General features: G+C 40.7%; 1 protein-coding gene across 1 annotated transcript in view; it reads left to right on the top strand.

Moving 5' to 3' along the window:
• BCKDHB (branched chain keto acid dehydrogenase E1 subunit beta) overlaps positions 1-24983 on the top strand; it is a 158261-nt gene that overhangs the window by 47828 nt on the left and 85450 nt on the right. The window contains exons 4-6 of the mRNA XM_075268282.1: positions 793-926; positions 10336-10491; positions 13924-14032. Of these exons, the coding sequence (XP_075124383.1) occupies positions 793-926; positions 10336-10491; positions 13924-14032 (399 nt within the window). The remainder of the gene's footprint in view (positions 1-792; positions 927-10335; positions 10492-13923; positions 14033-24983) is intronic.

Raw genomic sequence — 24983 nt, 5'->3', positions numbered from 1 at the left:
AGTTCCTAAACAGCCCTATCGCTACAGTAATAAACTGACATTACGCCATTATTACTGTAGCGATATGGCAGTTTGGGAGGTCACTTCATCATATAGTGACTTCTACGCGCACAGCCTAGTTCACTCCAGGTACTACAACCCAGACCGACCGACACACACACACACACACACACACACACACACACACACACACACACACATTTCCATGGATGGGACTTGTGTACAAGTGCCTTAAAGGATGATCCTTAATACTTTGTCCAGTTTGGATTTTCATGTACTCTGTGTTTTTCGAGGGGAGGGGGGGGGGGGGTCCTTGGTACTCAATACTTAACACTTCACTAAACTTGGCTCTCTCATGTTATTCTCATTACTCACTGTATGGTCATGTAAGCTTTCTGCTTATTTAACTTTGTACATTTAGATTGTTATAAAGGTATTATACAGGACACTGGGCTCCATATTACAACGCTAGCATAACATCTTATAAAAGAAAGGCTCCATGTATTTGGAGACTCTAGCTTACTGTATGTGCCATGGAATGAATGAGCTGTTTCCCCTTCCTAGTGGGCTGCTAAGTAGTACATAATGGAGAGTGGCAGTCCTTACCAGCAGTCTACTATTTACCAGCCCGGGTTATAATCGCCGCAGTGTTTGTCACTTGTTTTGTGTATGACTTGTAAGCTTTGGGTTTCCTCCTGCCGGCAGTGATTCATATTTGGTTGCGTTTTCACAAACTTTTTAATGAATCACTTCAATAGGTAACTTGTTGATTTATAAAATTTTGTTTTTCAGGTAAAGACAGAGTTTTCAACACCCCCTTGTGTGAACAGGGAATTGTTGGATTTGGCATTGGAGTTGCAGTTGCTGGCGCTACCTCTATTGCTGAGATCCAGTTTTCAGACTACATATATCCAGCATTTGATCAGGTTTGTACAACATTTTATGAAATACAGAGGTGACATATCTTAACTTCCTTATCAAGCTTTAATGTAAGGAGTGCAATGCTCCTTTTTTATGTTCAGTTTGACTCAACATTAGGCTGATATGCTTACTCATTTTTGGGGGAGATATATAATTTTATTACAAATATATATATATATTTTTTTACAGAGTTAATTTTCCTTTAAAACAAATCTTATCTAAGCGAGTCTCCTCCTTATGGCTGGATCAACTTATAGAGAAACAGCATTTTCAAAAATGATAAAAAAAAGAAAAAAATACAAAGTTACAGAGAAATCTAGAGCACAGAAAAACAGTGTGCTGCCTATGACTGTTTTTTGGTTTATTTCATAGTCTTACCAAATTCCAGCTGTGATTTGACTTGGTCAATACGTTACAGGCAAAGTATAAATCATACGCATTTATAGAATGTCTAGCATGCTTAAAAGGGATTCTACCATTAAAAACTTTTTTTTTTCTCGTTGACACCTCAGAATAGCCTTAAGAAAGGCTATTCTTCTGCTACCTTTAGATGTCTTCTTCGCCCTACTGTTCGGTTAAGATTCTGTTTTTTGTCGGTATGAAAATGAGTTCTCTCGCAGCACTGGGGGCGTCCCCAATGCTACGAGAGAACTCTCTCCAGCGCCGGCTCCATCTTCTTCTGGAATGTCCTCTTCATGCGTCTTCTTCCGGCACTGGGGTCACACTTGTATGCCTGTGCAGTCAGCTCTGCCATCGGACACAGGCAGAGCCGAATGCACATGGGGAGTTGGGGATGCCCCCAGTGCTGTTTGAGCGCTGGGGCCCGGCCCCAGTGCTGCGAGAGAATTCATTTGCATACCGTTGAAAAACAGAATTTCAACCGAACGGCGGGGCAAATAAGACATCTAAAGGTAGGAGAAGAATAGCCTTTCTCATGGCTATTCCAATGTGTCTGCGAGAAAAAAAAAAGTTTTTAATGGTAGAATCCCTTAAGACAAAGCATTTCTTAATCCTTTGTTGCTGAGAAAATCATTTCTTAATCCTCCAGTATATGAGCTTTTGCAGAGCCCCCTTTTTCTTTTTTGGTTGCAGTACTTTTATGTTGGGGAGCCTTGATGGTGACTGGTGAAAAGGAGATGCTCTAGCACAGTGGTCAGCAACCACTGGTACGTGTGCAAGATTGGCATGTGTGGCATATTTTGCTGGCACAGTAGCCAGCATGGGACTTGCATTTATTAAAAGAAGAGGGAGCACCCCTTCAGTGCTCTGTTACAGCAGAGGTATAGGGCACTCTCCCTTGTTTTGCTACCCTCTCTGCACAAAGAGAGGGGTGAAGAAAGCCCAGGAGGCGATGCTCATCATTGTACAGTACATGGACCCTGTCTACTACAGAGATGAGCTCTTGCCTTCTGCATTTTGCAAAGAAGATGAGTAGGAGAAGGAGATCTCTGAGCAAAGTGAAAGTGAAAAAAAAAGTTACATTCTGTGGTTACTGTTCCTATTAATGTCAGGTATTTCGGATTATTAATTATGAGGCACTCCATGTGTCTCATATTAATAACAATTGACACATCATGTCCCTCACATTAACCCCTGTGTGCCTCACATAAGAGTTACTAATATGCAAGACTTATGGGGGTACTAATAAAGGACCTCAATAATGAAGATTAGAGATGAGCGAGTACTATTCGAAACGGCAGTTTCGAATAGCCTGCAGCCGGCACGCAGGGGGTTAAGCGGCAGGACGCTGGCCCTGTCTGCGTGCTGGCCGGCTCTATTCATTGCTATGGGTGCGTGCTATTCGAAACTGCTCATCTCTAATGAAGATATTAAGAGGACCTTTCATCACTTGGGGCACATGTTTTATATACTGCTAGAAAGCACTGTGTGCTGAATTCAGCGCACTGTCAGCTTTCATGTTCTGTGCCCTGGGTGAAAAGCTATTGGTGACGGTACTGTAGCTCTTCACTGGGAGGGGGGCGTTTAGAAAAATAGCTGCCATCACAACAAACCTAAGGTTTGTATGTGTTTTTTTTTTTCTATGCCCCTTTTTCAAGGAATTCAATGATATGAGTCAGATTTTATAATAATAATTAATACTTTCTTTTCAGGCCCTGGCAGGGAACTCATTGATCCCTCTTGTATTTAATTAATATTAGTTGCTAAATTCTGGTTTGGACACAAATGCTTCCGCTTTGTTTGCATTCTGTGTTTAGCTTTGCTCCTTTGCTCACACACGGTCAGTGGGATACAGGATCCTAACCGAATGATGAAACCTATTCTTCTTTTTAAATCTTGTTATATTCTGATTGAATATTTTTTTTAGAATTCTGTTTTCTCTGCATGGTTATGGTGAGAGCCCTCATGCCTGAGCTGTTGCTGAGCAACAGTTCCTAAGATTTGCCTTGCAGCAAGTACCTGGACATAGCAAATAAGAAAGTGATGTTTTGGCTTTTAAAGCATACCTCCGACTATAAAAGAACTTTCCATAAATATTACAGGTGAATATAAGAAACTTTGTAATATATCTTGTTAAAGAAATCTGTTTCCTTCTCCAGTTATCAGGCTTAGTTTTTCTTTTTTTAAACTCATTTTATTGAGAAAGTATATAACCAATTACGGTACAAGAAAAAAACAAGATGTAAGAGATGGCAAAGGGTACACAATCCAAAGCAGCCTTGGACCAAAAAATCTTGTCAAACAGAACAAGAACCAAAAACCATGCTGCACAGTCCATATTAGTAATTGAAGTCTTGCAAAAATCATCCAGTAGAAAGTCCAAATCCAGAAAGTCGAGAGAGGTATCAATCTCCATCCAACCTGCAGAGGACAAGAGTAGAAAACAAGAGAGACAACAGAAAAACATGCACAGGAACATACACATTACTCCAAATGCAGTATAAGTATGGACCAGAGTCACCCCTTGAACATCTAAGGAACAAGTGCATTCAGGGCAGAGCGAAAAGAATGGTCAGTATACAAGTTTAAGGGAGAGTCGCACCACGGGCCCCAAACCTTACAAAATTTTTGAGGGAAGCCCCTGCCTTTATATACCACTTTATTATACGGGACAATGGAGTTCATCAGCTTCCGCCACATGGGGAGGGAGGGGGATCTGGGAGCCATCCATCGCAGGGCAATCGCCTTCTTGGCTAAGAAAAGTGATTCCCGTAAAAAGATACGTGAGTAGTGCGGCTAAAACACCGTACAGACATACTTCAGGTCAGAGTGGAATCGGAGTGCCCAGTATATCAGATAACAGGCCTACGACCTCGGACCAGAAACCTTTAATGATCGGACACTCCCAGATCATGTGCCAAAAATCAGCATATACACTATGTGATCAAAAGTATCCAGACACCCCCCCCAAAAAACACGTTTTTCATATTAGGTGCATTGTGCTGCCACCTACTGCCAGGTACTCCATATCAGCGACCTCAGTAGACATTAGACATCGTGAGAGAGCAGAACGGGGCGCTCTACGGAACTCACGGACTTCGAACATGGTCAGGTGATTGGGTGCCACACATCACGCAGGTCAATGCCAAACGACGCCTCGCTTGGTGTAAGGAGTGTAAACATTGGACGATTGAACAGTGGAAAAACGTTGTGTGGAGTGACGAATCACGGTACACAATGTGGCGATCCGATGGCAGGGTGTGGGTATGGAGAATGCCCGGTCAACCGATCTGCCAGCGTGTGTAGTGCCAACAGTAAAATTCGGAGGCAGTGGTGTTATGGTGTGGTCGTGTTTTTCATGGAGGGGGCTTGTACTCCTTGTTGTTTTGTGTGGCACTATCACAGCTCAGGCCTGCTATATTGATGTTTTAAACACCTTCTTGCTTCCCACTGTGGAAGGGCAATTTGGGGATGGCGATTGCAACTTTCAACACGACCGAGCACCTGTTCATACCGCACGGCCTGTGGTGGAGTGGTTACACGACAATAACATCTCTGTAATGGACTGGCCTGCACAGAGTCCTGACTTGAATCCTATAGAACACCTTTGGTATGTTTTGGAACGCCGACTTCGTGCCAGGCTTCACCGACCTACATCGATACCTCTCCTCAGTGCAGCACTCCGTGAAGAATGGGCTGCCATTCCCCAAGAAACCTTCCAGCACCTGATTGAACGTATGCCTGTGAGGGTGGAAGCTGTCATCAAGGCTAAGGATGGGCCAACACCATATTGAATTCCAGCATTACCAATGGAGCGCGCCACGAACTTGTAAGTCATTTTCAGCCAGATGTCCGGATACTTTTGATCACATAGTGTATACCAGTACATCGCAAGCACCCAGGGTGTCTCAACCTTCCCATTTTGTGTAAGCCTGTAGGAGTCAGATAGCTTTGATGCAGGATGTAAACTTGTATCAGCTTATTATTAGCAGCAGGGGAAACAAACTGTGCTGACTCCAGAACATCAGAAAAAGTATCATCTGTGAGATCAGGGATAAGAGTGCGCCATCTCAGTAAAGCAGGGGTTTACAAACTAGACATCTTAACCCGTATAAGATGATCATACAATGTCGAGATAAAGGCTTCGTTTTTCTTACATATGTGTATGGAAAGTGGAGGGGGAAGAGGAGGCTGCTAAAAAACCCAGAAACAGACAACTGCAGTTGTTAGACTCTACAACTCTGTGAGTGAGGGAGCTCACAGGGTAACTTTTAAGCATCCACCTCTCCATAGGCTTCTATATGTGTGTGAGTCTAAAGACAGGTGCAGAGGCTACAGAGATAAACAGTCTCAGTAAATATAAGGAAGAGGAAAGCTGCCTACTAAGTGGAGAAGGATGCATAGAGGTGGTTCTGTTGAACGGCAGCGCCGCTTTTCTTAGCTGAATTGAAGCAGTTCTCCGCGCACTGCCTGTTCACTATCGCTTCCGGCATCAGGAGGCTGCAAAGTAGCTGATCCATGCAGCGTTTGCATACTTGACCCTGACAAATCACATACTGACAAACTATTCTATTGATGAGTCATTAGTATGAAAACTCAATTTGCGTCTGTAAAAACTAATGACATCTACATTTTACAATGGGTAAAATGTCAAACTCTGATGTGAACAACATATTGGTTGTCAGACTTAATTGTTTATGAAATAAATGCGCTGATGTCACATGAGGCAAGTTTATTGCAAACATTTCTGCATCTTGTTCACCCAATGGGAAATATATGGAAAATAACCCCATTCAGGCATATTGAGCTGATTTTCAATCTCTAAAAGACTGTGTGTGAATATACCATTATTTAGAGAATAATTTTTCCAGGCAAATGATATTGAAAATATATAATTTAGGATTGATAATCAATATCCGATCAACGCTCAGGCCCTCGCCAGTCAGCTGTTTTTAACAGTCGCTGTATGAAGAACAGAGCCGGTAGTTGATAGCTCCATGCTCTGCTGTCTGTGTAGTGGCTATGCTGAGATACTGCCTTTCTGCACCCATTCTCTTGTATAGGTGCTGAGATGCAGTAACTCTTCATTACCACTACATAGACAACAGAGCAATCCACTTCTGGTCCTGTTGTCATATAGTGGTTTGGGAGAAAAGCTGATTTTGGCGAGGACCTGGGTGTCTGCTCCTGTTGGACTAGTGTTGATTGCCTGGAAAACCCATTTAAACACCTGCTTCAAAATTATAAACCAGGGGTGTAACTAGCAAATACTGTGCCCCCATAGGAAACATTTGATTGGGGCCTACCCTAATACAGTATAGTGCTTCCTTACCGGGCCCCCACTTTCCATTCTCCTCTTTCGGACCCCATAGTATAATGAACAGAAGCCCAGGGTAGGTGATTACACATAACTGTTTTACTTGTCACTCCTGAACTCCAGCTCGGTTTTTCTGTCATCCTGAATGATGTCAGAGGCCACGGAGGTCTGTGATTTGACCTCAGCACTTACAGGGATTACACCGGCATCTTTTGCATCATCACGCCAGTGTGACCCACATGACTGCTGAAGCCCAATCACAGGCCTCAATGGTCTCTGACATCATTCTGGAGGCATGAAGGTCTGCACTGGAGCCTAGGAGAGGTGAGTAACACTGTTTGACATGTTTCCTCACCTCCCCCAAGCCTCTGAAATTGGGTTTTGAAGAGACCCCAGGGTATGATAATAGAATTTCCATTTTCAGTCTGAACAAAACTACAAGGTAAATCTTACGAGGTTTGTCCAACAAATTTTTCTCTCTCGCTGTCCATCTCTCTCTCGCCCTGCTTTCTAATCCCTGATTCTGCCCACAGTTACCTCCGCTTCTACCTTCTTGAGGTCTCGCTGAAGGGGAAGCCGAGGCAGCCATGGGCTGGATTGGGGATTGGTAAATTAATAGTGACTATTCCCTGCTGGGATAATGCTGCATTCAACTGCATATTTAAAAATTAAAAAAATGCAGCAGGAGGCTGACCGGACTGTTGTGGCGGTAGTTCTGGCACTGTGGGAAACAAATTATAAAAGTAAATGAAGACCATTAATAATAGTTTAATAACACTGATTGAGCTGTGGAAGAGAGAGATGCACCAAACTTATTGAGACTGCCACTTAAGGCTGGGGCCCTAGAGTCACAACAAAGTGGAAAGAATATTAGCGAATCCCATCCTCACTTTGCCCTAAAATATACATTGTGGACATGCAGTGATTTTCAAAACCGTTGCAGTTTTGGAAATTGCAGAATGTCAATTATATTTACGGAAATGCCATTGGTATAATTGAAGCTGAAACATCACACACTGTAATATCAAACACAGCCATATACAAATGTATGGCGCTGTGCTTGGTAGGTAGTGAAGAGGCTGCAATAGTCGGCTAAAAACTGCATATGATTTGCTTTTCACAAAACCATCCTTTACAGCATATTTTCATGTCTCCAAATGTCTGTCATTTACATTTAGCTAACAATTCTGTGGATGTCATATATATATATATAGTACTACACTAAACCGGTGGTTTTGTGGAATTTTGTGTTTATTATTTGACATTAGTAAAATACCATTTTTTAGAAGTTTCTTGTATTTTCTGATATGAAGCCACTTAATTACAGTTGCAAACGTTCACAGGAAATTGACATATGATTACAAACTGTGTGGTTACTTGCTTAGTTAACACAAAACAGCTGCTAAACCGTGTTCATACAGTATTTTACCAAGCAACGTGTCTGCTGCTGTAGTTTGTAACAGTTTACTAGCAAAAAACTAGTTTAATTTTTTTTTCTAAATCACCTTCTCCCGACTTCATATTAAAAAACAAAACCTGTTTGACAATCTGATTAAAAAATCTCTATGTATTATAAGATTCTTGTAAAGTGTCTCCTTCCTGGCATCCACAGCAATCAGATGTAATCTCTAAGGAAATATACAGTACAGGCCAAAAGTTTAGACACACCTTCTCATTCAAAGAGTTTTCTGTATTTTCATGACTATGAAAATTGTGGATTCACACTGAAGGCATCAAAACTATCAATTATCACATGTGGAATTATATACTTAACAAAAAAGTGTGAAACAATTGAAAATATGTCTTATATTCTAGGTTCTTCAAAGTAGCCACCTTTTGCTTTGATTACTGCTTTGCACACTCTTGGCATTCTCTTGATGAGCTTCAAGAGGTAGTCACCTGAAATGGTTTTCACTTCACAGGCGTGCCCTGTCAGGTTTAATAAGTGGGACCATCAGTTGTGTTGTGCAGAAGTCAGGTGGATACACAGCTGATAGTCCTACTGAATAGACTGTTAGAATTTGTATTATGGCAAGAAAAAAGCAGCTAAGTAAAGAAAAACGAGTGGCCATCATTACTTTAAGAAATGAAGGTCAGTCAGTCCGAAAAATTGGGAAAACTTTGAAAGTGTCCCCAAGTGCAGTTGCATAAACCATCAAGCACTACAAAGAAACTGGCTCACATGAGGACTGCCGCAGGAAAGAAAGACCAAGAGTCAACTCTGCTGCGGAGGATAAGTTCATCCGAGTCACCAGCCTCAGAAATCGCAGGTTAACAGCAGCTCATATTAGAGAGCAGGTCAATGCCACACAGAGTTCTAGCAGCAGACACATCTCTACAACAACTGTTAAGAGGAGACTTTGTGCAGCAGGCCTTCATGGTAAAATAGCTGCTAGAAAACCACTACTAAGGACAGGCAACAAGCAGAAGAGACTTGTTTGGGCTAAAGAACACAAGGAATAGACATTAGACCAGTGGAAATCTGTATTTTGGTCTGATGAGTCCAAATTCGAGATCTTTGATTACAACCACCGTGTCTTTGTGCAACACAGAGCAGGTGAACGGATGGATTCTACATGCCTAGTTCCCACCATGAAGCATGGAGGAGGAGGTGTGATGGTGCTTTGCTGGTGACACTGTTGGGGATTTATTCAAAATTGAAGGCATACTTAACCAGTATGGCTACCACAGCATCTTGCAGCGGCATGCTATTCCATCCAGTTTGCGTTTAGTTGGACCATCATTTATTTTTCAACAGGACAATGACACCAAACACACCTCCAGGCTGTGTAAGAGCAATTTGACCAAGAAGGAGAGTGATGGGGTGTTACGCCAGATGACCTGGCCTCCACAGTTACCATACCTGAACCCAATCAAGATGGTTTGGGGTGAGCTGGACCGCAGATTGAAGGCAAAAGGACCAACAAGTGCTAAGCATCTCTGGGAACTCCTTCAAGACTGTTGGAAGACCATTTCAGGTGACTACCTCTTGAAGCTCATCAAGAGAATGCCAAGAGTGTGCAAAGCAGTAATCAAAACAAAAGGTGGCTACTTTGAAGAACCTAGAATCTAAGACATATTTTCAGTTGTTTCACACTTTTTTGTTAAGTATATAATTCCACATGTGATAATTGATAGTTTTGATGCCTTCAGTGTGAATCTACAATTTTCATAGTCTTGTAAATACAGAAAACTCTTTGAATGAGAAGGTGTGTCCAAACTTTTGGTCTGTACTGTAGCTCATAGTGATCACTTTACCTACAGCGCCACCACATGAAAAATTTAGCTATATATTATATAGCTCCCATGCTTCAAGGCTACTCAGTTGTGACTTTGTATGTACTACATGTAGAAAATATATGTTTTGTGAAACGTTTGGTACTAATACTTAAGCACATGATGTACTTTACTTATGCATGTACTTTGTATCATGTTTACATACATAAGCGTAACTTTCATGTGGGCTGGCAGCTGCAGGGTTGGCCCACTGTCGCTCATTGCTGTGATTATGTTGTGGACAGTAAAAAAGAGGCAAAGACAGTGAAAACAAATACGAAAATTTTAGTTTTCTAGATCTTGAACACAAATATTTCTGTAACATGTTGTGAAGGCGTGAGGCCCATGGTTCCTTGTTATATACTCTCATCCATATGCACAGATACTTTCATGATTCATTGTGTTTTATTCCTATTCTACAGATTGTTAATGAAGCTGCAAAATACCGATACCGATCTGGTGACCTGTTCAATTGTGGAAGCCTAACCATTAGGTCACCATGGGGTTGTGTTGGCCATGGTGCGCTTTATCATTCCCAAAGTCCTGAGGCCTTTTTTGCTCACTGTCCTGGAATAAAGGTATGACATATGGAGGGTTATGCATATTAACAAATTATAGTTTTATCATGTTTAACGGAAAATAAAACTGCCCTTCTTTCGAAATCAGAGGACATGTAGAAAGAAAAGGTAGCTGAGTCTGGATCCTGCTTTTTCTGCAGTTACAGATACACAGAAGTATGAAATAAAAAAATACTATTTTTCACTTACTTGTAAAATTGGAATATAAATGTTAGAAGATTGCTAGATTGCCAAATATTCATGAGTACATAAATCTACATAACTACAGTATATACTTGCATAGAAATCTGGTGTCTAGAGGAAGTACCTAGCAAGAAAAGGTTCTAAAAAATAGAATTGATATTAAATATAATAAATGTAAAATACCAGTAAGGGCTCGTTCACATCTGCGCCTGGTCTCCGTTCTGCAGGTTTCCGTTTCCTGCCTGAAACTGGGCAGGAGACGGAAACCTGCAGGCATTTTTCAAACCCATTCAAGTGAATGGGTTTGAAAAGTGTCCGGCCGTGAGCGCCGGTGAGCGTTTTGTGCTCTCCGCGGCAAAACTGTTTTGTTTTTGTTTTTTTTAACCGAACACAAAATCGGACATGCAGGACTTTGTGTCTGGTTTTTTTTTTTAAAAAAAAAACGGTTTTGCCATGGAGAGAACAAAACGCTCACCGGTACTCACGGCCAGACAGGAGACGGAAACCTATGAACGGAGACCAGACGCTGGTGTGAACTCAGTGTAACAAAACTGTCTACTTTTTTGTGTACTGGTGAAAATCTAGTTGTATGAGAATAAACAAAAAAGGAATTCACCATGTGTAAACTTTTCTTATACTATACATTATTATATATATAATATTGTAGCGGAGGTAGCTCTGTAGCAGCAAAAGTGCTGACCCAAACAGTCAAAGACAAGGACATGAAATATGCAGCAAACTAGTTTATTTAGAAAAAAAAAACCAGAAAAATAAGTCTGCCTTCACTTCAGGCACAAAATGCAAAATAAAATACAGCCTTAATTTCAGGCAAAACAAAACAAAATCCTGCTCGTCTGAGCGACTAACTAAACAGAACTGATAACCTAACTATACATGTGACTTACTATCAGCCACACAAACAAAATACACACAATATTGTCTCACCAGACTCAAGGTTACAGGACAGGCCCATACACCTCCATTCACTATGGATCTGCATTGGAATGCAGAATCTACAACCTTTTTCGGCCCAGTAATGAGCCAAGGACTCACACCTAGAATTGAGGCCTACTCAACACCCGCACTGGACTACACATAAGTTAAAAACCTGGGGGAGATATAGTGTGATTCCAGCACTCTGCCTGTCACCTTCTCACAATATAACATCTTTATGTATAGTGTGGGGAATCGTTCAGGTAGATGCTCGGTAGCAGTGCAGGAAACAGGGACACAGACACTGGGTTGCATACAAGTTCAGGCTTTATTCACTTGCAGTGCATTAATTGCCTTTGCAAAGGCACACATAAACAAAACAAAACCTTATCAGGTGAGACCTAAACTAAACACAAGCAAATTTTCCCTGTCTATACAGAAGCTTGGCTACCAGACTCCCACCTTGGCAACAACAATGGGTGGCACAGTACCTGCTCTGTAGATTCAGCTTGGACAGGTCAGCTCTGTCAGCGTGGTGCCACCCTTCCCAGTCTTCACACATAGACTATTATCAGGCCTTGATTAACCAGCTAACCTCCCTAGTGTGGGTCTTTACTATACACCTTTTAGCTGCCTGGCTGGGGCATACCTGTCTTCCCAGACCACACCCTTCATTCTCTCACAATAGATATAATCTTTATTTTCCTTGTAGTATAATTGTAAAACCAGTATTAAAAAAAAAAAAAAAAAAAAAAAATCATTCCATTATACTGAAATTAAAGTTTTACTGTTTTTGCTTGTTTCCAAATATTTTATTATTTACCAATTCCTAAAAATTCTACAGTTCTGACTCTGGCCACTAAGCCCAATAATACACTGACTTCCCATTTTCTGTAGAAGTTTTCTTTGTAGCAACCACTTAACTTATCAGCACACAGGTGATCATTGCTATTATGTATAAGTAGATGAGAGACAGAATCCAAGTTTCACAATAAAGGATTTCACTCCCTTTACTGTCCTGCAAATAAAGAGCCCTGGGACAGCTCCATCAACAAAACAGCGACAAAAAGTTATAGATATGAGAATATGACGACCCCAGAAAATCGTTTATTTGAAAAATGACGTTTTATTTAGTAAGAGTGGTAAAACATAGTGAAATTATTAGGGCTAGTTTACGCCTCAAAATCCTCCTGCAAAAGAGGCTCCCATCCATTTCAATGGGAGCCGCTCACTTCTTTTTCCCGATAGCGATTTTATTCAGCTAGCGGGAGAAAGAAGCGGCATGCCCTATGTTCCCATGGATTCTGCTGCTGAGATAGCCACTGCATTCATGGCACGAGATTCACTCCTGATTAGGCCCATCCATCCAGGCCTAATCAGGAGTGGGATGCCAGTGCACTGCTTTGGCATCCTGTTGCAGCTAGCCGTGCGGAGAGTTCTCATGGTGGAAAAGGCTTCCACTGTGTGAACATATCCTTAAAAATATGTTATTGTAATGACCAATGGGGCAAATTTACAATGTTACTTTTAATGCACAGTAAATGCTATAAAAACTAAATTAAAAAAATAACATAATAAAAGCTAATAAAAACATTATAACAGAAACATTATAATCAGAAACCTTTTTCCGCCATGTGGCTTTTCTTTGCGGCTAGCCACAACAGGATACCGATGCAGTGCATTGGCATCCCGTCACAGCATCCTGCTCCTGATTAGGCCCGAATGAATGCGCCTAATCGTGGCTGACTCAGCCGTGGTATCTGCAGGAAGATAGGGCATGTCGTTTCTTTTTCCCACTAGCTGAAAAAAATCACTAGCGGAGAAAAATAAGAAATAAGTTGCTCCAAACCTTTCTCAAAAAGACAGCCCTGTTCACCGTGAGAAAAAGGTAATGCAAGCACCACCTTTTTAGAAGTAGGCACTTACAACCCCCTGCCCCTGAAAAAAAAACAGACAAAATAAAAACGCTGTAAGACAGAAAAACCTGACTCAGGTCGTGACTGCCTCCTACGACACTAGGAAAAAAACTGCCTGAGCATTCTACCGGTGAGAGGGTATAGCAGCGTGGGCAGAGCCAACCATTTTTTTGTCTCCTAGTGACCAGGTCTATACCCATGGTGCTGTGTCCCCCAGTGAAATATTGCGAGAAAGTGAGAGACTCTAATTGAAGTGAATGAGAGACATTTTTGCAGGCAGATTTTGAGGCGGATTCCATGTCAAAATCCGCCTGCAAAAAGCTTTGTGTGCACATACCCTAATAGGTTATCTGTTGGTTCCAATGTGTGTCATTCATGTTTGCTCTACTGTACATTGCAGGTGGTTGTACCTAGAAGTCCATACCAGGCAAAGGGTTTGCTGCTATCCTGTATTGAAGATAAGAACCCATGTATTTTCTTTGAACCCAAAATACTGTACAGAGCTGCAGGTAATGTGCTGACATAGTATGTGTATGTTCATATGGCTAGATTTATGTTTTGGCTGCATGTAAGAAAAATTTTGGCTTTGCTCATTTAGAAATGAATGGTACATGGTTGCAGGCAAGTGTTTCAAGTTAAGGCAGCAGTTGTGTGCTTTGGCCATCAGACCTTGCCTGGCTTATCCATATTTTCCTTGGCCATGCCTTCACCGATTTAGTCATCTGCGTTTCTGATTCTACTTTCTATTCTTTTAAGTATGTAAGTCTTCTATTTGGGAGCAATATAACAGGAGTTGGAAAATAAATGCCCCCACCAATACGTCGCACTTGGGACAATGAAAATGTTTCATCTTATGATTTTCCTTTGGTTAACACACAAAAGTCTAAAGTGAAAGCCAATAGCAGTTGTCAGGGCTAATCTTAGTAAATTCGCTAGTACAAGTTATTCATGTGCTGGATGTTTAGCACACTGGCACACACATTGGCAACGATTCGGCGTTGACAGTGTTCCTGTGCTTGTAAAAATGTTTGTTTGACAAGTTCCTGATATGTGATTGGACAATAGCCTAGAAGGTTAATCTGGATCCTTTTACTTAGATTTATGCTAAAAAGATCCACTAACGTAATTTGCCATATACTTCCAAAGATTAGAGTATTTTACTCAAATTTTAAACCCATTTTAAATCCGTAAAATATGAAAAGCCAATGTTTTTTTTTTTTTTTTGTTTCCTTGGACACTAAAGTACAACGTTGTAAGAAAAGAGAAAAAATTGGTTTAGGTACAAAAATATTTAAAATGGAATAACCAGTTGTCTGTTTTCTTGAGATGTAAATGATGTACCTTCAACACTTGATGTATTATAGTACTTGTGTATATAATGGTATACATGGAGAATTACTGCTATGTGGGTGGCCATGAAGGATGTTTTATGCTCTGTACACACATTCATCTTGCTATACTAAAACTGTCGGATGTTCAGAATGTGACAGTATCCACATTGTGTACATACGATTATATTAAGTTTGTGTCTGAAAGTTATCAGTTTACTGCATAGAAGATTGAGGCCAAGGAATGTATATTTTATTTGTATTTAATAATTGATAATATAGAAAGTTATTTTGGGATAATTATTTATTATTTTGCAAAACTTAGACAAGACTATAACTCTAGTTTATATAGAACTACATCTGTTCTGTGGCTGTGCAGTTTATATGGGTGCAATTGTAGAAGAAGCCATAGTCCTGACAGCTAGACATCTTACCGACAAGTGATTTCATGGTCAGTCAGCCTTGTGTCCTCTTATTACGCTGACTGTGTCAACCAAAAGAGTGTAATATCTATTGCTCTGTGATCTTATAGGAATGAATGGCTGTGCGTCTGTGACCAGATAAAGCACATTGCACTGTGACCTTATTGATCACTTGAATATTTAGTTACACTTTTAATAATATTAACAACTTTTGATTTTCTGGCAGCATTTGTGCCATTAATACATTATGTAATATACTTTATTCAGTGGTGTAACGATTGTGTTTGCAGGGGATGCAATCGTGCCCGGCAGGGTACGTGGCCTGTGGCCAGCTGGAGATGGAAAGTCTGGTTCCCCGACCGCTATACATATTGTAGGTGAAAAGGGGCCGTGGCATGTTGCTAGCTCAGGGGAAGGGAGTTAAAATAATAAATTCTGATACTCACCTCTCCTGGGCTCAGCGTCCTCTCTCACGCTCTTCCGTCATTTGACTGAAGCCTGTGATTAGATCCTAGCGGTCACATAGAGCACAACAGGTTAATGACCACTGAGTACCAATCACAGGCCTCAGTAGAGATGTCTGAAGATGCTAAAGACAGCCTGACTGAACTAGAATGCCCTTGCAAGATGAGGCAAGGCGAGTATCAGTGTTTGTTATTTTTATTCACTTTCTCTGGGCCTCCGATTATTATACTTTGGAGTCTGAGCAGATGCCAGAGTATAATAGCACTGGAGTGGTGGAGGGCTGTTGGGAGCACATAATACTTTGTGGAAGCTATTCTGGAGCATATAGTACTGTGTGGGGGCAACTGTGGAGCATATAATAGTGTGTGGGAGCAATTCTAGAGAATATTATACTGTGTGGGGGGCCACTGTGGAGAGTACAGTACTGTGAGGACACTGCTAGGCATATAATACTGTGTGAGAGCCACTGTGCAGTATATAATACTTTGTGGGAGCGACTGTGGAGTGTATAATACTATATGTGAGGGCCACTCTGGAGCATATAATACTATAATACATCACACATCATCTGTTTTATAGCAGCCGTGCACTATTATCACAGGCTGTAATAACATTGTTTGGTGATTATAAAACTCATGCTCTGCAATGTAAATGAGGAAGGAATTACGTTGCTCACAAAAGCACCACAGTAACTTCAAAGAATTGATCAGCACGGGCCCCATGTGTTGGACCCCACTGATCTTTTATATCTCTTAGACTTTTAGGACCCTGCAGATCAACTGTTTCCCAAAGCACTCAGCTCCCAGTATTGTTTTTATATGCTGAGTGCTGTGTTGCTCCCTCATCATATTCTTGATCACTGCAGTTGTTTGTACTACAGCTGTACCCCTATCTGAGATACCGCTGCAGCACCCGTAACCGTCAATGTCAAAACATTGCTGTAGAGAGGAGCTAGGGGGCCCTAGACAAAAGTTTACACCTGGGCCCACAAGACTTTTGTTATGCCACTGACTTTATTACAGCATTTTGTCTCCTTTCTTTGAAATCTTGCATTTTTTTCTATTTCTTTTGTTTTTCTTTTGAGATCTGTACTCTGCTTCTCATTGCGTATATTGTGGAAATAAAGGGGTGCTCACTTCAAACCTATCAAAAATTCTAAAACATAGAGACATGCTTATGGAGTTGTGTGAAAGAGGTTGATTCTCTTGTTTCATATGATACTAAGGTTGTACCTGTGTTATTTCCAGTGACGTTACTGTTTCAAAATACAGACTGGATTGAAAGCAGATGCAGCTCCATATAAATAGCCCAATCCCGACTCTGAAATCTCTGGAAATGATACAGGAGGAACGTGATGCAAACATAAACAACACACATAGGAACTCTACTATCATGAGTGTGAATAATAAAGAAAGTTCACTAGCACATCCAGAGTTTGGCGTTCCTTTCTGCATGATTACTACGGGTTGGGACCCTACGTCAGCACACCAGAGTCCCTAAACTGTATCCCTCTATACTGATACAGGAGGAACGAGATGAGAATCTCCTCTTTTCATATGACACCAGAAGCATATTTCTACATTGTCTGAGATATAAGTGTTTGAAATAACTCCTTACCCTTATTTTCCTTGCCTTTCACAAAGGTCCATACATTGTACACAGACAGAAGCTGTTGTAAGCCGATGGCTGGTCAGGTAATGGAGGGGGTGTATATCTCACCCAGACTACTGGGTGAGATGAGAAAACTCCAGGACTGTTTTTTCTAGCGGACAACTTTCATCTGCTGAGCATTTTGGTAAATGCTCAGTACTGGGCTGGATTTTTAGGAATGGCAGGTAGGTTGGTAGTGGGACCTGTCATTCCACCCCCCTCCAGTCCACACTTTGGGGATGTTCCGGAAGCGACTCAGCTGCAGAGAGTCTCCTCGTCAAGGAGGCTTAAAGGGGCTCTATCACTAGGAAAAGTCATTTTTGACTAATCACACCTTTGCATAGCCTTTAGAAAGTCTATTTCACACCTACCTATAGTATGTAGATTGCCTCAGTGCTTTCTGAATAAGTCAGTTTTTATTCATATGCTAATTAGACTAGTGCACGATAGAAGGTGCACACCTCTCCTATTGTTTTCCATGGGAGACTGCTGCTGCTGATGACTCAGCTTCCTGTTTGTTTCACACACATAGAAGATAATAGGAAAGAGGAGGCTGCTAGGAACTTCCTGTGCTGGCTGGAGGCTCATTAGCATATGAATAAAAACGGACTTATTCAGAGACCACTGAGGCAATCCACATACAAAAGTTAAGTGTGGAATAGACTTTCTAAAGCCTATGCAAGCATGTGTTTAGATAAAAATGACTTTTCCCAGTGATACAGCCCCTTTAAGCCAGCTCCAGCAGCAACACTTTGGCAGAGTTTGGCTGGAGAGCCAAAGAGAGAGGTCGTATTTTTGGAGATGTGTCCTGAATGATTCTACTGGCTTTTGGATTTCTGTGATTCTAGGTGAGGTAACCTATTCTATCTTTAGTTAGAGCCTAGCCGGGCAGGCATTTATTTTTGTATTGTTTCCTTTTGTTGCTGCACTACCTTTGTTGAGTGGAAATAAACTCTACCTTTGTTTTGGACTAAAGAAACTGGACTCGTGTGTCTATGCCACCTCTCCTAGCAACCCCAGACCCTGACACTGTGTAAAGCTCTCAATAGTTAAACAAGGCAAAGAATTAAGAAATGCAGGATTTCACAGAAAGCCAAAATTTGTAAATATATTACATAATCTATTAACACAAATACTGCCAAAAAAAAAATCAAATTTATTTTTTTTTAAATTTAGATAGTCTAAGAATGGAAAAGGTCATGAAGTAGCATTTGTGTGTGGCATGTCATTCCTGACTGACTTAGGGATGGGGTGAAATGCTGAGTAGATATAAAAAAATGTCTCATTACACAGCACAGCACGTCATGGTAGCCAAAGGTAGGGCTATGTACATATAGGGAATGATCCAGAGTCCATGGAAGGATCATACCTAGACTTATCTATAGGAATTAAGAGTTAGGTTGGACAAGGGTAAAGGTTCCTCAGCCTTTATAAGTGAAGTTAGAAGTGTGGAAGCAGAGCACAAACTCCACCTTCACACTCGTGCTCACTCTCTATGCTTTAACAATTCACATCTGTCATGTACACTGTTATTTTAACTTTGTTTAATTTTTAGACTTTTTGTAACCTAAGTTAGTTTAAATGTAACCTTTTTTTTTTGCTTTACTGTATTCAATGGACTTCCACTGTTTCCTGGGGTCATCCAAGTGTATATACGTGTTACATTGTATGTTACTTTTTGTATAAAGTATTATTTGAATTATGCAATTTCAAGTACTTTATGAATTGATGCCTGTTTTATAGCGTCCCTCTGGAGCAAATTGACCAGAAAGCACTGAATGTCTACTTAAGCTCTAGATGTTTCTGCTTCATTACTTAATAGTTAATATGTATGTAAACTATATTGGCTACTTAACTGTCTACAAATTATTACATTGCTCTTAAAGGGGTTGTCCTGTCTCAACAGTAGCTTATGTAAATTGAAGACTTTTCCTAAATATATTGCTTTGGATATGCTGCTTTTTTTTCCTGCTATGTGAACTCATTCCTTTGATTGTTTTTTTTGTTTTTGTTTTTTCTTTTTGTTTTGTTTGTGGGAGGTAACCCACGTAAACACGGGGAGAACATCCTTGCAGATGTTGTACTTGGCAGGATTTGAACCCAGGACACCAGCGCTGCAAGGCTGCAATGCTAACCACTGAGCCACCGTGCTGCCGCTATTCCTCCCATTGCTTACACAGCATTACCATAACCACGGACCTGTGAGATAGGACAAGTGACATCACTTACTCCGTGCCAGCTGGACAATCATTTCTGCTATTTATAGTTTGCTGATAAAGTCCAGTCTGTTATCTCTATCTAAACACACAGCTAAAAGAGAACATCTCTACGAGCAACTGCTTTTTTATCTGATCTTCATAAGTATTGTGATACTTTAGTGTCCTGTTCAGCAAGAGGGATGGGGGGGGGGGGGTACAGGAAATGAGAAGAAGATACAACAGGCAAACTGCTGAAACAGTGAGATTGGAAAAACCCCTTTAAAACACATTCCATGAACAGTGTTTTCTGTAAGGTAGAAAAAATGAAGGTCCCTGCCATGTGCATTGATCTTTGAGACATGATTGTACGTGATTCATGGTGATGCTGGGTTCACACCAGAGCCCGATCTACATTTTCAAGTTTCCATCTTCTGCTGGGTTTGAAAAATGACTGCAGGTTTCCGTCTCTTGTCCAGTTTCGTGCAGGAAACGGAAACCTCCAAAACAGAGACCGGGCGCAGATGTGAACGAGCCCTGAGTTCTTACATCTGCACCGCTCAGTCATTATATAAAATAGTCTTTGACAGTACTGACCGCTGATATCAAATGGCAGGATTTAGCAGGGTAAGGTTTGTATTGCTATATTACTTTATTGTTTTAATTTTTTCTCAGTATGGCAATAATACCATTTGCTATTTTTGCTAAAAGTTTGAGTTTAGTATTTATATTTGCATTGGAAGCTTAATCTTAAATTCAGCCAAGCTTGTTGGAAAAAATAGCTTTATACTCAGCTCTGTTCAATATGTCAAAATGATGGACATGAGGAACCTGGCAATGTCCATTGCAAAGTAAATGTGGTCCAGGTCTCCAGTGGAATTGGTCATAGAAAGGATCCAGGTTATAAACTGAATCCACTGCATAGTTGTTGACAGAGGTTTAGTCTATAATTTGTACATTAGGGGGCATTCACAGTACTGTTGGATGTCTGTTCTGATCGTGTCCTTATGAAAAAAAAACCCTGACCTGATGGATTTGGTGCAAATGGACGCTGTTGGACAATAGATAAAATCTCATTGAAATCAATGGGATTTTTAACAGATTTATGACAGATTTGTTAGTGTCCGTTGTTAACAAATGCTAGCAACGGAAATTACTAATGGTAGTGTGAACACCTCCTTAATTTGTCAACAGTACAACTTAACCACTTCCGGAGCGCCCATAGAGTATATACAGTCCTATGAAAAAGTTTGGGCACCCCTATTAATCTTAATCATTTTTAGTTCTAAATATTTTGGTGTTTGCAACAGCCATTTCAGTTTGATATATCTAATAACTGATGGACACAGTAATATTTCAGGATTGAAATGAGGTTTATTGTACTAACAGAAAATGCGCAATATGCATTAAACCAAAATTTGACCGGTGCAAAAATATGGGCACCTCAACAGAAAAGTGACATTAATATTTAGTAGATCCTCCTTTTGCAAAGATAACAGCCTCTAGTTGCTTCCTGTAGCTTTTAATCAGTTCCTGGATCCTGGATGAAGGGATTTTGGACCATTCCTCTTTCTACAAAACAATTCAAGTTCAGTTAAGTTAGATGGTCGCCGAACATGGACAGCCCGCTCTCAAATGATCTGAAAACAAAGATTGTTCAACATAGTTGTTCAGGGGAAGGATACAAAACGTTGTCTCAGAGATTTAACCTGTCAGTTTCCACTGTGAGGAACATAGTAAGGAAATGGAAGACCACAGGGACAGTTCTTGTTAAGCCCAGAAATGGCAGGCCAAGAAAAATATCAGAAAGGCAGAGAAGAAGAATGGTGAGAACAGTCAAGGACAGTCCACAGACCACCTCCAAAGAGCTGCAGCATCATCTTGCTGTAGATGGTGTCACTGTGCATCAGTCAGCAATACAGCGCACTTTGCACAAGGAGAAGCTGTATGGGAGAGTGATGAGAAAGAAGCCGTTTCTGCACGTACGCCACAAATAGAGTTGCCTGAGGTATGCAAAAGCACATTTGGAGAAGCCAACTTCATTTTGGAAACAAAGATTGAGTTGTTTGGTTATAAAAAAAAAAGGCGTTATGCATGGAGTCCAAAAAGAAACAGCATTCCAAGAAAAACACTTGCTACCCACTGTAAAATTTGGTGGAGGTTCCATCATGCTTTGGGGCTGTGTGGCCAATGCCGGCACCAGGAATCTTGTTAAAGTTGAGGGTCGCATGGATTCCACTCAGTATCAGCAGATTCTTGAGAATAATGTTCAAGAATCAGTGACGAAGTTGAAGTTACGCCGGGGATGGATATTTCAGCAAGACAATGATCCAAAACACTGCTCCAAATCAACTCAGGCATTCATGCAGAGGAACAATTACAATGTTCTGGAATGGCCATCCCAGTCCCCAGACCTGAATATCATTGAACATCTGTGGGATGATTTGAAGCGGGCTGTCCATGCTCGGCGACCATCTAACTTAACTGAACTTGAATTGTTTGTCCAAAATACCTTTATCCAGGATCCAGGAACTGATTAAAAGCTACAGGAAGCGACTAGAGGCTGTTATCTTTGCAAAAGGAGGATCTACTAAATATTAATGTCACTTTTCTGTTGAGGTGCCCATACTTTTGCACCGGTCAAATTTTGGTTAAATGCATATTGCACATTTTCTGTTAGTGCAATAAACCTCATTTCAATCCTGAAATATTACTGTGTCCATCAGTTATTAGATATATCAAACTGAAATGGCTGTTGCAAATACCAAAATATTTAGAACTAAAAATGATTAAGATTAATAGGGGTGCCCAAACTTTTTCATAGGACTGTACGTCCGGGAAGTGGTTGCCTAGTTCTGACAGGACGTACTGGTACATCCAGTCAGAACAGAGTAGCTGCACGGAGATCGTGCAGCTGCTTTCAATAGGAGCCGGCTGTAACTTCAGCCAGAGCTCCCAGAGAGATGGCAGGGAAGATTTATTACATCCCCTGCCTTCTCGATCGCTGTGTATACAGCGCTCAATGAGAGCTGTATACACAGCTATGGACGCAGCCATAATTCAGCCGCCCTCTGACCCGGCGGTCACGTGATTGGCTGGGAGCAGCGTCTTGCAAGAGTTGCTGGATCCTACAGGACCCAGATCAGCTCAGTAAGCTGTATATACAGTGTGCAGGAGGCTGGATTCCTCCTGCAACTGAGGCTAAATGTAACAGCCCCAGTTATAGGAGAAATCAGCCTCCAGTACAAAAAAAAAGTGGTCAGATGTCCCCAAAGGTCTCTTATGACCTTATGGGGATACAATCTGAAAAAAAAAAGTAAAAAAAAAAAAGTTAATAAAATAATAATAGAAAAAAAAATTAATAATCCGCTAATAAAACGCCGTTATTAAAGGTTATAGCTCCACCCCCCGACCCATACAAAATAAAAATTACCGTAATGGAGAGGAAAAACTATATTATAAAGTTTTTCAGTGACACTTTGCTATTAAATAAAAAAATAAATAATAATAAATTGAAAACCAGACACAATTTCCCTCCTATTTTGTTTATATTTTCCCGGATATAAAAAAAATTAAAACACATTTGAAAATAAAAACAACACAAAAATAAAGCCCTATGTGTCCCCGAAAAAAGCCGCAAAAATTATTTGACTGAGATATACGAAAAAAATGTTACAGACCTCAAAACCACACATACAAAAAAACCTAAAATGTGTCTGGTCCTGGACCACAAATTGGCCCAGTACTGAAGTGGCTAAGCTAAATGTTTTTGCCTAAGCAAGAGAAGTAAATCCGTATTTGACCGGTATCTTTCACAGGCACATAAACATTTAGCAGCCCTGTCTGAATTACACCTTAGTTCTCATGCAGTTTGAAGCAATGTGCAATGGCACCTTTTTTGCCAAACTAAAAGGGACAAGTGGTGTGTACAATGAGTACTCCATGCACTTTGTGTATTCATTTCTTTGCACCCATACACAAAGCAGTAGCTATATGTCCAGGTCATATTGAAGAGCCACAAAATATGGAGCAGGTCCTATACTTTTCTTTATTAGCAAGGGCTAGTCGATTAATCAAAAAATAACCAAAACCGAACATCAACCAGGATAACCAATGTGATTTTGTTCACATTGGTTATTTCAGTTCAGTCATTACAGTCTTTGCAGTTTCGTATGGACCAAACACGTCTGAACCGAAACTGCTATTATACTCTGGGGACCCTATAGAGTATTGTAAGCTGAGACCTAGGGGAGCTTATCTTTGGAGCTTCAGCCTATTGTTGGGCATCAGTGGGTTATATGGTGTTGCAACGCTTGCGTCTGTGTCACAATATTATGTAAAGCTGAGGCCAAATTACAGGCCTCAGCGGTCCCTGACACTTAATATTAGGGTGCAGACCCTCTTCTAATTTATCTATTGATCAGAAACACCGGCAGGATTGTATAGGACACTATAGAGATGTACTGACCTGTATTGATGTGAATTAAGCACTTGGAGGGATGAACGCTGCTTATTTAGCATCCTTCAGTCTCTTCTGTCCCAATGTTTATTCTCTTAGGCCCTGTTCACATCTGTTTTTCTGTTTTCATTTGTGGAGTCAGCTTGGCGACTATACGCATAAAAAAAGAGGTTACCTGGAAAATTTGTGCACCCCATAGACTATAATGGGGTCCATGTGTACGAAAAAAGCAGTGAGAAAAGTCCTCCAAATCCTCCTTCTCATCTTTATAAAATTGGGGGGTAAGAAGGAAAAGAATCAGATAACTGGAGAAAGAAGCATTTTTCCTTTGTATAGGATACTATAAAGTGTGCTATTGATTCATACAGAGTTTGTTAGAAGGCAAGTGACCAAAAAGCTGTCACCCTGCATCACCTAATGTGAAATACATTCCCTGACTTCAGGTCTGGAGCAATCTTAAGTGTGTGTTACGGGTAACTTCTTGTGGTGGACATCTCCTGCCTCCCCCTCTTTTGTACATATTCTTGAAGTTCGCTTCGGCAGTATAATCCAGCGCATGAACTATACTCCCCGCTGTCACTGATGAATGTTTTGTCTTTCTAATTCATTCCTTATGTTGCTATGATATAGATCTTCCAAAATGGTTTGCCAGCGCTGTGTGTAAAGCTGGTATTGAAGTGAAGTAGTGAACTTGTAGGAAACATTGAATGAAGTGTGCAGTACATCAAGCTTTCATCACCGGCTGCATTATTCATACTATCCTGATACCCTGTAGATAGCTTATGAGTTGGTTAGCATTCTTATTTCTGCCAATAAGGATGTAATGATAAAGGATCTGGAAGAAAGATGAGTCACCTTGACATTCTCCAGTTCAGACGTGTAATGGAGAGCCTGCTATGATGTCTTTTGACCTTTTCTGTGTAGTTTATTGTACTACAGAT

This window comes from Leptodactylus fuscus, chromosome 3 (assembly GCF_031893055.1).
Source record: "Leptodactylus fuscus isolate aLepFus1 chromosome 3, aLepFus1.hap2, whole genome shotgun sequence".
Classification (NCBI taxonomy): Eukaryota; Metazoa; Chordata; class Amphibia; order Anura; family Leptodactylidae; genus Leptodactylus; species Leptodactylus fuscus.
The sequence above is the reverse complement of the archived record's forward strand: the minus strand, read 5'-3'. Positions and strand labels throughout refer to the sequence as shown.